This window comes from Rhinopithecus roxellana, chromosome 1 (assembly GCF_007565055.1).
Source record: "Rhinopithecus roxellana isolate Shanxi Qingling chromosome 1, ASM756505v1, whole genome shotgun sequence".
In the NCBI taxonomy this organism is placed as follows: domain Eukaryota; kingdom Metazoa; phylum Chordata; class Mammalia; order Primates; family Cercopithecidae; genus Rhinopithecus; species Rhinopithecus roxellana.
Genome location: NC_044549.1, coordinates 53,486,008 through 53,501,387, shown reverse-complemented (window position 1 = coordinate 53,501,387; position 15,380 = coordinate 53,486,008). Strand labels below are relative to the sequence as shown.

At 40.9% G+C, this 15,380-nt stretch overlaps 1 protein-coding gene across 5 annotated transcripts in view; it reads right to left on the bottom strand.

The window, feature by feature from the left end:
* Positions 1–15,380, bottom strand: part of SFMBT1 (Scm like with four mbt domains 1) — a 153,344-nt gene that overhangs the window by 36,430 nt on the left and 101,534 nt on the right. For all 5 annotated transcript variants that reach the window (XM_030927965.1, XM_030927931.1, XM_030927991.1 and 2 more), the window contains one exon: positions 4,227–4,467. In XM_030927965.1, the coding sequence (XP_030783825.1) occupies positions 4,227–4,467 (241 nt within the window). The remainder of the gene's footprint in view (positions 1–4,226; positions 4,468–15,380) is intronic.

Sequence of the window (15,380 nt, the reverse complement as noted above, 5' to 3'; positions counted from 1 at the left end):
ATCTAATGAATCCTAAGTGCCCTGGCGTCAACAACAGTCACCTCATGGCCAATCTGTTTCATCTAAACCAGGATTTACAAGCTACAACCCATGGGCTTAATTCAGCCTACTGTCTATTTTTGTTAATAAAGCTTTACTAGAACATGGCCATACCCATTTGTTTACATATTGTCTGTGGCTGCTTTCACACTACAAAGGTAGCGTTTTAGCAGCTTTGACAGAGATTGTATGATCAGTAAAGCCTAAAGTATTTACTATCTTGCCCTTTACAGATAATTTGCCAATGCCTGGCTTATACCTCACACTCCGCCCATGCCCAACCAAGGATCAGTTAGAAGACAATTCCAGATAGCATACAATTTCATCCATATATATATTTCAGTACATATTTCTAAAAGAAAATATTTTCTTACAAAGTGTTATATAAAGGTAATCAGCAGAACAAAAATAAGAACCTTTCTATAAGCCGAAAGAGAAACTATATGTGTAAACAGGATAGATCACATAGTTAAAAAGAAACTACATACACACAAAGTATGTAACATTTAACAATATAAAATTGAGGCCATGTATATTAATAATATCAATAAGTGTTAATGTTAATGGACTTACTCTTCCATTAGAAGTAAACAAATAAATTTAGATTTCCTCATTAAGAAAAATCAAGGAAACCTAACTGTATACGGAGCTTGTGAGATAATCACACAAAGAGGAACTATTTCAGTGACTTTAAAATACAGTAAAACGTGAAAGTACGTCCCCAGTTAGGGATATATACTCTAAGGACAATAGCAACAACAACAAAAAAAATGCAAAGAAAAAATCTTAAGCTATTTTTAGTAATCCTATTGTTAGTGGTAGACTTGATGCTATTACTTTGAAATAGTTGTTTGTATGTGGTAGGCAAAAGCAAATAAAGAATGAAATGTGGTCGGGTGCGGTGACTCACACCTATAATCCCAGCACTTTGGGAGGCCGAGGCAGGCAGATCACGAGGTCAGGAGATCCAGACCATCCTGGCTAACAAAGAATGAAATGTGTAATTGAGAACTAGGATTTTCAGCATGATAGAAAGGAAATAAAGCTTAGATGGATGAGTTAAACGAAAGCACTATCTTTCTGAATTTGTATTGGAAGCATCATGATGTAATTTATCCTGAGAAGAAGAAGAAATGCATTAACTCTAGACACTGAAAAGGCCAAGAAACACTAACCCAGTGACAATGAGCACACCCAGGTCTCTATTTATCTTGTCTCCACTGGTTTACCTATGTTCTTTTTTTTTTTTTTTTGAGATGGAGTCTCACTCTGTCGCCCAGGCTGGAGTGCAGTGGCGTGATCTAGGCTCACTGCAAGCTCCGCCTCCTGGGCTCACGCCATTCTCCTGCCTCAGCCTCCAGAGTAGCTGGGATTACAGGCGCCCGCCACCACGCCCGGAGAATTTTTTGTATTTTTAGTGGAGACGAGGTTTCACTGTGTTAGCCAGGATGGTCTCTGCCTCCCAGGTTCAAGCAGTTCTCCTGCCTCAGCCTCCCGAGTAGCTGGGACTACAGGTACATGCCGCCATGTAATTTTTATATTTTTAGTGGAGAGGGGGTTTCACCATGTTGGCCAGGCTGGTCTCAAACTCCTGACCTCAAGTGATCTGCCGGCCTGAGCCTCCCAAAGTGCTGGGATTACAGGTGTAATCCGGCTACCATGCTGGACCATAATTCAGGTAAACCTTACAGAAATGAAAGAGGCCTTGTAATACATACTGAAAGGGATTACTATGTATATAATAAAATCAAATGAAGGCAGCTACATCAAAATTGTTCTAATGAAAGTACTGAACTTTAAAGCAAAAATAACACCATGGATATTTAGGAAAAAGACCAAGTTTCTTACAAAGGAAAGAAAACAAGATTTTCATCAGAGTTATTAACAATGGTTTATGTCAAAAGACAATGGAATGTAACATATTTAAGAAATTTAATGAAAGAGAAAATATGAGAGAAGGATTTTATATCTAGCCAAACTGAACTTCAGATCTAAAGGCTATATACAAACTGTTATGAACAGGTAAGAACTAAGTAATATTGTTCCCATGAGCCCTTTCTAAGGAGTTCACTAGGGAATGAGCTTCAGATGAGCAAATTGATGACGTAACATTAGCATGCGAAATGGTAGTGAATTAAATATATATATAACTATAGAACTTAAACTAAATGATGGTTGTAAGGGAGATACTATGGTATATATAATAGCTGCATGCTCTGAAAATGTAGTTACAGTATTACTACAAAAACTATGGGACAAGAATGTGGAAAACGTGAATAGTTGTATAAGCCTACTCGTTGTCTTAAAAAAAAAAAAAAAAAAAAAAAACAGCATTCTTGCCATGTAATTTAACTATTTAACTTTTAAGTGTTAACTGGGAGTAAAAGGATATTACCTGAAATGAGATGCTGAAGGAGAGGAAACAGAGCTTACAGCTAACTTCAGTATTGTTTATAGAAACAACAACAAAATAGAAAGTAGTCCAAAAATAGAGAGGACTTAAGGCCAGAAGTTCGAGACTGGCCTGGGCAACACAGCAAAACTCTGTATCTACAAAAAAAAAGTTTAAAAATTAGTTGGGTGTGGTGACACACACCTGCAGACCCAGCTACCTGGCAGGGGTGAGGTGGGAGAATCACTTGAGCCCGGGAGTTCAAGGACACAGTGAGCTAGGATCACGCCACTGCACTCCAGCCTGGGTGACAGAGCGAGACTCTGTCTCACAAAATAAAATAGAATGAAATTATTGTAAATGTTATTGGAATAGCTGGTAAAAACTGAATAAGGGCCAAAAACTGAGTAAGGGCCAGGCATGATGGCTTATGCCTGTGGTGCTAGCTATTAGGAAGGCTGAGGCAGGATAATCACTTGAGCCCAGGAATTGGAGACCTGCCTGGGTGACATAGCAAGACCCTGCCTCAAGAAAATGGAAATGAAAATAAAAATAAAAATACTAGAAAGTGATATAAATATAAAAATAAGACCATGTTTATTGAACAATGTTCCTTTTAAAAAACTGAGTACTATCTGTAGATTAAACAACAGTATCGTATCAAAGTTAATTTCCTCATTTTCATATTTTACTGTGACATGAATACTTTGTTTTTAGAAATATATACGGCATTTTTGAATAAAAGGGCATCATGTCTAAAACTGACTCTCACATGGTTCATTAAAAGAACATACGTAAAGCCGTGGAGACAAGATAAAGTAAACATAATATATGTCAACATTAACAACATTTGGAGAAACTTGGTAAAAAGTCTCCAATAATTTTTCATATGATTCTCATAACTTTCGGTAAATCTGAAATTATATCAAAGTAAGAAGTTAAAAGAAAAATACCAAAAGTCAGGTGTTTCCATATTTTTGAGACAGCCTCACTCTGTCATCCAGGCTGGAGTGCAGTGGCACGATCTCAGCTCACTGCAACCTCCACCTCCCAGGTTCAAGTAATTCTCCTGCCTCAGCCTCCTGAGTAGCTGGAATTACAGTCGTGCGCCACCACACCCGGCTAATTGTTTTGTATTTTTAGTAGAGACGGGGTTTTGCCATGTTGGCCAGGCTGGTCTCGAACTCCTGACCTCAGGTGATCCACCCGCCTCAGCCTCCCAAAGTGCTGCCATTACAGGCATGAGCCATCCCACCCAACCAACTCAGGGATTTTCTTAAATCCGGAGTCCTCTTATCTTTCCCCACCTTTATCTCACCCTTCTCTTTCTTTTGCCTTTATTGTCTCTCTTCTGCTTAATTTGGTTTCTACTCCTTCTGCAACGGTGCTTGATTTGGTTCATTTAAGAGTTCCTAATTACCCGATTGCTTGAGGGTACGAGGAGAGAGGACAATAAAAACAAAATATCAACAGCACATCAGTCGGGCCCAAAGGGCTTAAAACAACCAGACCTACAAATCTCCAACTCAGAGAACCTCACAGTCTGAAAGGATGATAAGCAGCTAGCGTTGCCTATGAGCATCAGAAAAACCTGAGGCTTTATGGAGCAAAGAAAATAATTTTAAAAGACAGGGAAATGTGTATTATTCCTTATAAACATTTTCACTCAAAATGCTAACCTAGAAAAGCTGGGTAAACCTATAGGCTTGAGAGACGGAAAACCTCAAGATTGTGGACAATCCAAATTTTCTTATAGCAAAATCATGTCACATCTTGATAGGAAGTATTTCATTACCTTCTGGGGCTTCAAGGGTCTTCTTATTCTGCTCACACCACCCAATGGGGTAGAGATCAGCCTTCCTGATGTCACACCAGAAATCTGCTCTCCGATCCTCCCCATAGCCATCATAGCGGAGAAGGAGCAACTGTTCACAGGTGGTGATGATGGTGGCAACCCAGTAGGTTTCAGGATCTGTTCTCACAGCCACCTCCAGCTTCATCCCAGGAGCAAATCCATTTTGCAAACGTGTGTCCACCTTAACAGGGAAATGTTATTAAGCATCAGACAAGTATCTTAAATGAGTATTTCTTTGACCAATGTTCTTTTTTAAGATTTAGAGGCCGGGCGCGGTGGCTAAAGCCTGTAATCCCAGCACTTTGGGAGGCCGAGACGGGTGGATCATGAGGTCAGGAGATCGAGTCCATTCTGGCTAACACGGTGAAACCCCGTCTCTACTAAAAAATACAAAAACTAGCCAGGCGATGTGGCGGGCGCCTGTAGTCCCAGCTACGTGGGAGGCTGAGGCAGGAGAATGGCGTGAACCCAGGAGGCGGAGCTTGCAGTGAACTGAGATCCGGCCACTGCACTCCAGCCTGGGCGACAGAGCGAGACTCCGTCTCAAAAAAAAAAAGACTTAGAATTCTGAAGCCCTAAATGCAAGAACATCTCAAGGAAAACCTGAGAAATTCCAATTCTAACTTACAGAAGTAATCCAGACAAAACAAACGAATAGCAATATTGCTCTGCTCCATCTGACAATGAAGGAACTCAATATTTTCACCAAAGCAGTCTATAATGATTACAGAAAATGCTTCCTATTAAGTATATACATTACTAGTCACTATTTTAATAGCTTTCAACCCATTGTTTTCAAGAATGATTTTTGCATCCATCAACAGGAAATTTATGAAGCTAGAAAAGTGAAAAGACAAAAATAAACCATAATGATAATAAATTAGTACAATATGTACCATATACAGGGAGCCATATTTCCCAGTTTCCCTACAAGTCTATGTTTCCACCAATTACTCTTAAATAATATTTAATAACATCCCCCCTTTCCCTCTCAAAACTGTTCTAATTTAGATGAAATGTTATATAGTCACAAAGGTCTGGGTTAGCAAATCTGGAACTATTAATACTTTACGTGTATACCAACATTAAATAAATATACTATGAATAATAAAAGCCAGGTTTCTCACCATGGGAGAAAAAAGTGACAAATAAGCAAAGGGAACCCTGTGGTGTTGGACTGAAATCAGACATATCTGAACAGGGACATGATGATTGACTGGTAGGCAGATAGAGTCGACAGGCAGATAGAAAGATGAATGGATAAAGAAATGAATGAATAATAGAGATAGAGACAACCATACACATGTATTTCCCAACTCTGTCAATTAAAAGGGACTACAAAAATGACAGCTAGTCACAATAAGCAAATATAGTGTACAAATTTTGATTTCTTTCTTTTCTTTTTTATTTTTGAGACAAAGTTTTGCTCTGGTCGCCCAGGCTGGAGTGCAGTGGCGCAATCTCGGCTCACTGCAAGCTCTGCCTCCTGGGTACAAGTGATTTTCCTGCCTCAGCCTCCCAAGCAGGTAGGATTACAGGCGCCCGCCACCAGTCCCAGCTAATTTTTTGTATTTTTAGTAGAGACGGGGTTTCACCATGTTGGCCAGGCTGGTCTTGAACTACTGACTCCCGGTGATCTACCCACCTCAGCCTCCCAAAGTGCTGGGATTACAGGCATGAGCCACCACGCCCGGCCTCTTTTTCATTTTTTTAGACAGGGACTGGCTCTGTCACCCACGCTAAAGTGTAGTGGTGCAATGTCGGCTCACTGCAACCTCAAGTCCTCCCACCTCAGCCTCTTGAGTAGCTGAGACCACAGATGTGCACCACCATGCCTGGCTACTTTTTGTATTTTCTGTAGAGACAGGGTATTGTCATGTTGCCCAGGCTGGTCTCAAACTCCTGACCTCAAGCAATCTGCCCATTTTGGCCTCCCAAAGTGCTGAAATTAGTCATGAACCACTGTGCCTGGCCCAAATTTTGATTTCTAAATACCATCTTCCAATTAAAAAAAAAAAAAAACAAGGACTTCAGGGAAAAAAAACGTATTCTGATTCTGAGATAGGAAAAATACAATTAGAGCCTGGAATATCTTGTGATGCCAGAAAGTAAGGAAATGATCAAAAAACGGGAGTATGTTGAAGGAACATACAAGACAACTAGAAGGATCTCACTGGCTACATGTGGGACAATTTGAGCAATAAAATAAATAGTGAGAGTAATGCATTATAACTAATAGATTTAAATAAGTATCCATGAGTTCACACTGATATAAATAAACAGGGGAGAGGGAATAGATCTTCCTTAGAGTAGAAAACCAGTTAATAAATATTGGGAAAAAAAAGATGGAAATAGAAAATCACTAGGAGACAAACACCACAGAGATAAACATTGCAGGAGCCGGGCGCAGTGGCTCATGCCTGTAATCCCAGCACTTTGGGAGGCCGAGGCAGGTGGATCACAAGGTCAGGAGATCGAGACCATCCTGGCTAACACAGTGAAACCCTGTCTCTACTAAAAATACAAAAAAAAATTAGCCGGGCATGGTGGCAGAACGGAACGGAAAGGAATAGAAAGGAAAAAGTAAAGGAAAAAAGAAAGGAAAAAGGAAAGGAAAGGAAAGAAAAGGAGAGGGGAGGGGAGGGGAGGGGAGGGGAGGGGAGAGGAAGATTAAAAAAATAAAAATAAAATTAAAAAAGAGATAAACATTGCAGGCAAGAATTATTGATGGATTCTAAAATACTATGATGAGAAACAGGGTATCTGCAAAATCTCAAAGGTTCTCCCAGTAAGATTCTTGTTAACTTCAAAGGGGAAAACAGAACATTACAGTGAAAAAATCTGGCAGATGTCAAGTAACTAACCAAAGTTTGCATCAATATCATGTATCTCTGATTTCATACAAGATAACTACAATATCATTCCTACAACATTATTGCCAAATCTGCACAAATTCAATCCAATCATGAGAAAAAAAACAAATCCAAATTGAGGAATATTCCACAAATAATTGACATGCAATATAGGCTCATCAAAAATGTCAAGTCCATGAAAGACAAAGAAAGAACGAGGAACTGTCATATACCAGAGGAGACTATGAAGACATGACAAATAAATGCAATATGGCAACCACAGCCACTGGAAAATGCAAGTGGAATCCTGGAGACAGCCAGAGAGGGAAAGTCTCACATTCTGTGTGAAAAGTCTTCCCCCGCTAGTCACTACCTGTTCTATCACTATCCTAAACACTATGGTTAATATCGACTATGTTTCCACACTATGTTAATGAAATTATGCAGTATGAATATTTTTTGAGTGGAGCTTCTCTTGTAGAACATTACTTATATGAATACGTCACAATGTATTCATTCCACTTCTACTAGTTACTAGGTATTTGGGCAGTTCACAGTTTGGGGAAGCTACAAATAATGATGCCATAAACATTTTTGCTTGTCTCTTGGTACATACAGACATGAATTTTTAAATAGATAACCAAACTGTTTTCCAAAGTAGTTGTACCAATTTAGTTTCCCAATAGCATATGATAAATCCTTTTGCTCCATTCTTTTTTTTTTTTTTGATACGAAGAGTCTCGCTCTGTCACCCAGGCTGGACTGCAGTGGAGTCATCTCGGCTCACTGCAAACTCTACCTTTCAGGTTCAAGTGATTCTCATTCCTCAGCCTCCCAAGTGGCTAGGACCACAGGCATGTGCCACCACACCTGGTTGATTTTTGTATTTTTTGTAGCAACAAGGTTTCACCATATTGGCCAGGCTGGTCTCAAACTCTTGGCCTCAAGCAATCCACCTGCCTCAGCCTCCTAAAGTGCTGGGATTACAGGCTTGAGTCACCACGCCTGGCTCCTTTTGCTCCATTCTAACCAACATTTTTGTATTTTCAGTCTTTTTCACTTTTTTTTTTTTTTTTTTTTTTTTTTTGAGATGGAGCCTCACTCTGTCGCCCAGGCTGGAGTGCATTGGCGCGGTCTGGGCTCACTGCAAGCTCTGCCTCCTGGGCTCACGCCATTCTCCTGCCTCAGCCTCCCGAGTAGCTGGGACTACAGGAGCCCACCACCACGCCTGGTTAATTTTTTGTATTTTTAGTAGAGACGGGGTTTCACCATGTCAGCCAAGAAGGCCTCGATCTCCTGACCTTGTGATCCGCCCGCCTCGGTCTCCCAAAGTGCTGGGATTACAGACGTGAGCCACCACGCCCGGCCCCTTTTTTCACTTTTAACCATTTTGGAAGGTGTGTCATGTATCTTATCGTAATTTTAATTTGCATTATCTGATTATTAAGTTGATAACCTTTATATTTATTAGTCATTTAGATTTCTTCTTCTGGGAAATGCTTAAGTTCCTTACACATTTTTAAATTCAGTCTATATTGTGGACATCAGTTCTCTGACAGTTGTTTGTGTTGCAAATATTTTTCTCATTTTCACTATGATGTCTTTTGATAAACAGAAGTTCTTAAATTTATTGTAGTCAAATTTATCAATATTTTTCCTTAAAAAGTAGTGCTTTTTCTATGTATATACATTTTTTTGGGTTTTGTTTTTGTTTTTGTTTTTTTTCCCTGAGACAGAATCTCCTTCTGCCGCCCAGGCTGGTGTGCAGTGGTGTGATATCAGCTCACTGCAACCTCTGCCTCCCGGGCTCAAGGGATTCTCCTGCCTCTGTCTCCTGAGTAGTTGGGACTACAGGCGTGCACCACCATGCCCGGCTGTTTTGTATTTTTAGTAGAGATGGGGTTTCACCATGTTGTCTAGGCTGGTCTCAGAATTCCTGACCTCAGGCAATCTGCCTGCCTCGGCCTCCCGAAGTGCTGGGATCACAGGCATGAGACATCACACCCAGCCCCTTTTTCTGCATTGTTAAACAAATCTTTTCCTATCCTTAAAGGTCATAAATACAATCAACTATATTATTATCTGGAAGCCTATCATAGTTAGAACCAACATCCACCTGGAATTAATGAAGTTAATACGAAGTTAAATATGGGTAAGGTTTTATTTGTTTCAACATGTGTATACAATTAAACCAGCACTTTTCTTGACCACTATAAGTCATCACCTTTGTAAGAAATCAAGTGTGCCTACAAAAGTGAATCTGTGTCTGGTTTACTTTTCCTTAGAGGAGCACTATGCTATCCTAATTAAACTCGGTATTCAGTATAGCAAGTCTTCTCATTTTGTCTTATTCCTTAGGTGTGTCTGGCTATGCTTGATCCATGATACACCCATATAAAAATCAGAATCAGTTTGTCAATTTCTACCTAATATTATGTATACAGGTATTTCTTGGAATTTAATTTGTTTGCAGTAAATCTACAGACCTAGTGAGGGATCTTTCCAATAATGACTCTCTCATTACATGAACAAGGCGTATCCCTTCATGTATAAAGGTCTTTATTTTACATCGATAATGAATTGGAGTTTCCTTACAATTATTATTAATATTTTTGGAAACAGGGTCTCTCATTCTGCTGCCAGACTGAAGTACAGCGGCACAATCTTGGGTCACTGCACCTCTGTTTCCTGGGCTCAAAGGATCCCCCTGCCCCAGCCTCTGATGTAACTAGGATTACAAGTGTGCTCCACCATGCCTGGCTAATTTTTAATTTAATTTTTTTTTTTTTGTAGAAAAGGTCTCACTATATTGCCCAGGCTGGTCTCGCATTCCTGGACTCAAGCAAATTCTCCCACCTTGGCCTCCCAAAGTGCTGGGGTTACAGGTGTGAGCCACTGCACCCAGCTCCCTTGCAATTTTTTTTACATTTAATCCTAGACATTTTACGTTTTTGATGTTACTGTATTTTCATTTAGTTCCAAATATTTCAAAGTTTCCCCTGAGATTGCTTCCTTTATCCATGTGTTATTTACAAATGTGTTGTTTAATCTCTAAGTAACTAGGAACTTTCCAGCTATCTTTTTGTTATTGATTTCTAGTTTAATTTCACTGTGGTCTGAGAGCACACTGTATGATTTCTATTATTTTAAATTTGTTAAGGTGTGCTTTATGGGCCAGAGTGTGGTCTATCTTTGTGAATGTTCCATGTGAGCTTTAGAAGAATGTGTCTTCTGCTGTTGTTGAACGAGTCTATAGATGTCCATTATATTCAGTTGATTGATGGTGTTGCAGAGCTCAACAATGTCCTTATTGATTTTCTGCCTGCTGGATCTGTCCATTTTTGATAGGAGAGTGTTGAATTTTCCGACTAATAATATTGAATCCATTTGTTTCTCCTCGCAGTTCTATCAGGTTTTGACTCGTGTATTTTTACGTTCTGTTGTTAGGTGCATACATTTTAAGGACTAGTATGTCTTCTTGAAGAACTGACCCCTTTATTATTATGTAATGGCCTTCTTTTTTTTGAGACCGAGTTTCGCTCTTGTTGCCCAGGCTGGAGTGCAGCGGCGTGATCGGCTCACCGCAACCTCCACCTCCCGGATTCAAGCGATTCTCCTGCCTCAGCCTTCCTGAGTAGCTGGGATTACAGGCATGTGCCACCACACCCAGCTAATTTTGTATTTTCAGTAGAGATGGGGTTTCTCCATGTTGGTCAGGCTGGTCTCGAACTCTCAACCTCAGATGATCCACCCACCTTGGCCTCCCAAAGTGCCGGGATTATAGGCATAACATTTTTCTTTATCCCTGATAACTTTCCTTGCTTTGAAGTCAGCTCTGTCTGACATTAATATAGCTACCTACTCTTTTTTTTTGTTTGTTTTTGAGACAGAGTCTCGCTCTGTTGCCCAGGCTGGAGTGCAGTGGCGAGATCTCGGCTCACTGCAAGCTCCGCCTCCTGGGTTCACAACGTTCTCCTGTCTCAGCCTCCTGAGTAGCTGGGACTACAGGCGCCTGCCACCACGCCTGGCTAATTTTTTTGTATTATTAGTAGAGACGGGGTTTCACCGTGTTAGCCAGGATGGTCTCGATCTCCTGACCTCGTGATCCACCCGCCTCAGCCTCCCAAAGTGCTGGGATTACAGGTGTGAGCCACCGCCCCCGGACTACTCTTTTTTTTTTTTTGTTAGTGGTAGCATGGTATATCTTTCTCCATTCATTTACTTGTAACCTATATGTCTCTTTATATTTAAAGTGCTTTTATTATAAACAACATACAGTTGGGTCATATTTTTTGATCCACTCTGATAATCTCTGTCTTTTTAACAGTGCATTTAGACCACTGACGTTCAAAGTGATTACTGATATAGTTGGATTAATATCTACCACATGTTAGTGTTTTCTATTTGTTGCCTTGTTCTTTGTTTCTATTTTGTCTTTCACTCTTTATCTGCCTTCTGTGGTTTTAAATAAGCATTTTATAATATTCTGCTTTGCCTTCTTAGCATATTATATATTTTAACTGTTTTTAGTAGTTGCCCTAGAGCTTACAATATACATTTAAACTAATGCAAATCCACTTTGTGATTTAAAAAAAACCCTTATAATAACAATTCTAATTTTGCCATTTCTTCCCCTGTATCATTGCTACCATTTATATAGATAAGCATGCCTTAGCATATATTTATACATAAGCATACATAATCAAATAAATTGTTGCTGTCATTACTTTTTTTGTTTGTTTTTTGAGATGGAGTCTCGCTCTGTCGCCCAGGCTGGAGTGCAATGGTGCAATCTCAGCTCACTGCAACCTCTGCCTCCCAGGTTCAAGCAATTCTCCTGCCTCAGCCTCCCAAGCAGCTGGAATTACAGGCACCCACCATCATCCTTGTCTAATTTTTGTATTTTTGTAGAGACGAAGTTTTTCCATGTTAGCCAGGCTGGTCTTCAACTCCTGACCTCAGGTGATCCTCCCGCCATGGCCTCCCAAAATGCTGGGATTACAGGCATGAGCCATCGTGCCTGGCTTCTATCATTACTTTGAATAAACTGTTACATGTTCCCTCAATAAAGAACAAGAAATATTGGGCCAGGCATGGTGGCTCATGCCATAATCCCAACATTTTGGGAGGCCAAGGCAGGAGGTTCACTTGAGGCCAGGAGTTCGAGACCAGCCTGGGCAACGTAGTAAGACCCATCTCTACCAAAAAAATATATATATTTTTAAGTTAGTTAAGCATGCTGGTGGGCATCGGTAGTCTCAGCTACTCTGGAGGCTGAGGCAGAAGGATTGCTTGAGCCTGCTGCAGTGAGCTAGGATCACACCACTGCACTCCAGTCTGGGCAACAGAGCAAGACTCTTATCTCTAAAAAAAATAAAACACAAAAAGGAGAAGAAGAAAAGAAAATCAAAGGTTTTCTTTTGCATTTTAAAATTCCTTCTTCAAAAAAAAAACACATTCCTACTCTAACACTCATTTTTTTTTTTTTTTTTTCCCTTCCTCAAAAGCCACATGCGGGCAAGGACAGAGAGGAGTGAAATATTTAAGGCATTTAAAGCAAACAGCCACTAATTTAGAACTGTATATCAAGCAAAATTATCCTTATAAAGTACTAAAGATTTTCTCAGGCAAACAAAAATTAAGGGATTCTGTCACCAGTAGACCTGCCTTACAAGAAATATTAAAAGAAATTCTTTTTTTTTTTTTTTTTTTTTTTTTTTGAGATGGCATTTTGCTCTTGTTGCCCAGGCTGGAGTGCAATGGCACAATTTTGGCTCACTGCAACCTCCGCCTCCTGGGTTCAAGTGATTCTCCTGCCTCAGTCTCCCGAGTAGCTGGGATTACAGGCGCTTGCCACCATGGCTGGCTAATTTTTGTATTTTTAGTAGAGAAGGGGTTTCATCATGTTGGCCAGGCTGGTCTCTAACTTCTGACCTCAGGTGATCCACCCACCGCAGCCTCCCAGAGTGTTGGGATTACAGGCATGAGCCACCGCACCCGGCCCAATTCTTTACAAAGAAGGAAAATTATATCAGTCAGAAACTCAGATCTACATAAAAAAAAGAAGCACATCAGAAAAGAAATAAAAGAAGGTAAAATAGAACCTTTAATTTTTCTTTTTTCTTTTTTTTTTTTTGAAACAGAATCTACTGTCACCCAGGATGGAGTGCAGTGGCACAATCATAGCTCACTGCAACCTCAGCCTCCAGGAGTCAAGTGATCCTCCCACTTCAGCCTCTCTAGTAGCTGGGACTTGTAGTACATGCCACCACGCCCATGTAATTTTTAAATTTTTTGTAGAGACGGGGTCTCTCTACATTGATCAGCCTGGTCTCGAACTCCTGGGCTCCAACAATCTTCCCACCGTGGCCTCCCAAAGTGCTGGGATTACAGGCATGAGCCACTGTGCCCAGTTTAATTTTTCTTATTCTGAATTGAACTATCAGATAATGGCTTGTTCAAAATAATAATAGCAACAAAGTATTTGGTGATCATAGCTTATTAATATTACAGCTTATAAATTAATGAATGACAGCAATGTTATAAGGGACATGAGGGAGGAATTGGTAATACTTTGGTATAAGCTACTTGTACTACCTGTGAAGTGGTATAGTGTTACTTGAAAGAGGATTTGGATTAGTTGTAAATGTATACTGCAAACTCAAGGGCAACCACTAAAAAGAAAATAGAAAACATGTTAAGAGCACTGTGTTAAGTTAAACAAGATGGACAAAAAAGGACAAATATTACACAATTCTTATGTGAGGTACACAGAAAGAAGAGAGGTTACCAGGGTGTCAGGGAAGGACAGAATACAAAGTGTTTAGTGTACACAGTTTCTACTTGAGATTATAAAAAAAAGTTGTTGATGGATGTACAACATTGTAAATGTAATTAATGTCACTGAACTATGCACTTAAAATTATTAAAATGAGGCCAGGTACAGTGGCTCACACTTGTAATCTCAGAACTTTGGGAGGTCAATGCAGGAGGACTGCTTGAGCCCAAGGGTTTGAGACCAGCCTGAGCAGCACAGTGAGACCCTGTCTCTATAAAAAAAAAAAAAAAAATTAGCCAGGCATGGTGGTGCATGCCTGTAGTCCTATATGCTCAGGATGCTGGGGTGGGAGGATTGCTTGAGCCTAGGAGTTCAAGGTTACTGTTTGGAAGAACGGAGGCAAGATGGCGCAGTTCCGGGTTCTTCACCGTCAACTTTCCCACGCCCGGGGGAAGATATGGGTCTACTGCGCAGGCGCAACCCGACCTCCAATGGAGAAGAACCGGAACCCGCCTAGCCACGCCTACCACCCCGCCCCCGACCCGCCTATGTCCCGCCCACTGCCCTCCCACTCCCGGGCCCAGGACATAAAAGCCGCTCCCGCCGGGCGCGCAGAGCGAACTTCCTCGGCCCCTCCTCCTGCGCGGGACCCAGGAGCCTCGTCCGAGAGCACCGGAGCGAACTTCCTCGGCCCCTCCTCCTGCGCGGGACCCAGGAACCTCGCCCGCGAGCACCCGAGCGAACTTCCTCGGCCCCTCCTCCTGCGCGGGACCCAGGAACCTCGCCCGAGAGCGCCGGAGCAAACTTCCTCGGCCCCTCCTCCTGCGCGGGACCCAGGAACCTCGCCCGAGAGCGCCGGAGCGAACTTCCTTGGCCCCTGCTCCTGTGCGGACCTGGGAACCTCGGCTGAGAACGCCGGAGCGACTTCGTCCGCCTCCATCGCCGGAGGCCGGTGAACCTCGCCCCTCCCTCACATTGGCTTGTAAATAAAGTTGTTTTTTTTGCCTTGCCTACTTGCCTTTTCTCTGGCATTTACTCTGGGGGTCGCATTAAAGCAAATCAGTTACAATAAGCTATGATTGCACCACTACATGCCAGCCTGGGCAGGGTCTTACTTTTTTTTATAAGATCCTGTCTATAAAAATAAATAAATAATTTTTAAAAAGTATTAAAATGGCAAATTGTATATATATATATTACAATTTTTTTTAATTTAGTGGTTGCCGAAAGGTTTTCAATATGCATCTTTAATTGCAGTCTACTTACAAATGACATTTTACCACTTCATATGTTATGTAAAGATCTTAGAATGGTATACTCCCAATCCTCCATCATTTGTGTTATTACAGTTACATATGCTATACACACACAGTAAATTTCTACTAGTTTTGCTTCAAAGTTATCTTTTAGAGATATTGAAATTAAGAAAAAATGAACTTTGTATCTATACGGCCGGGCGCGGTG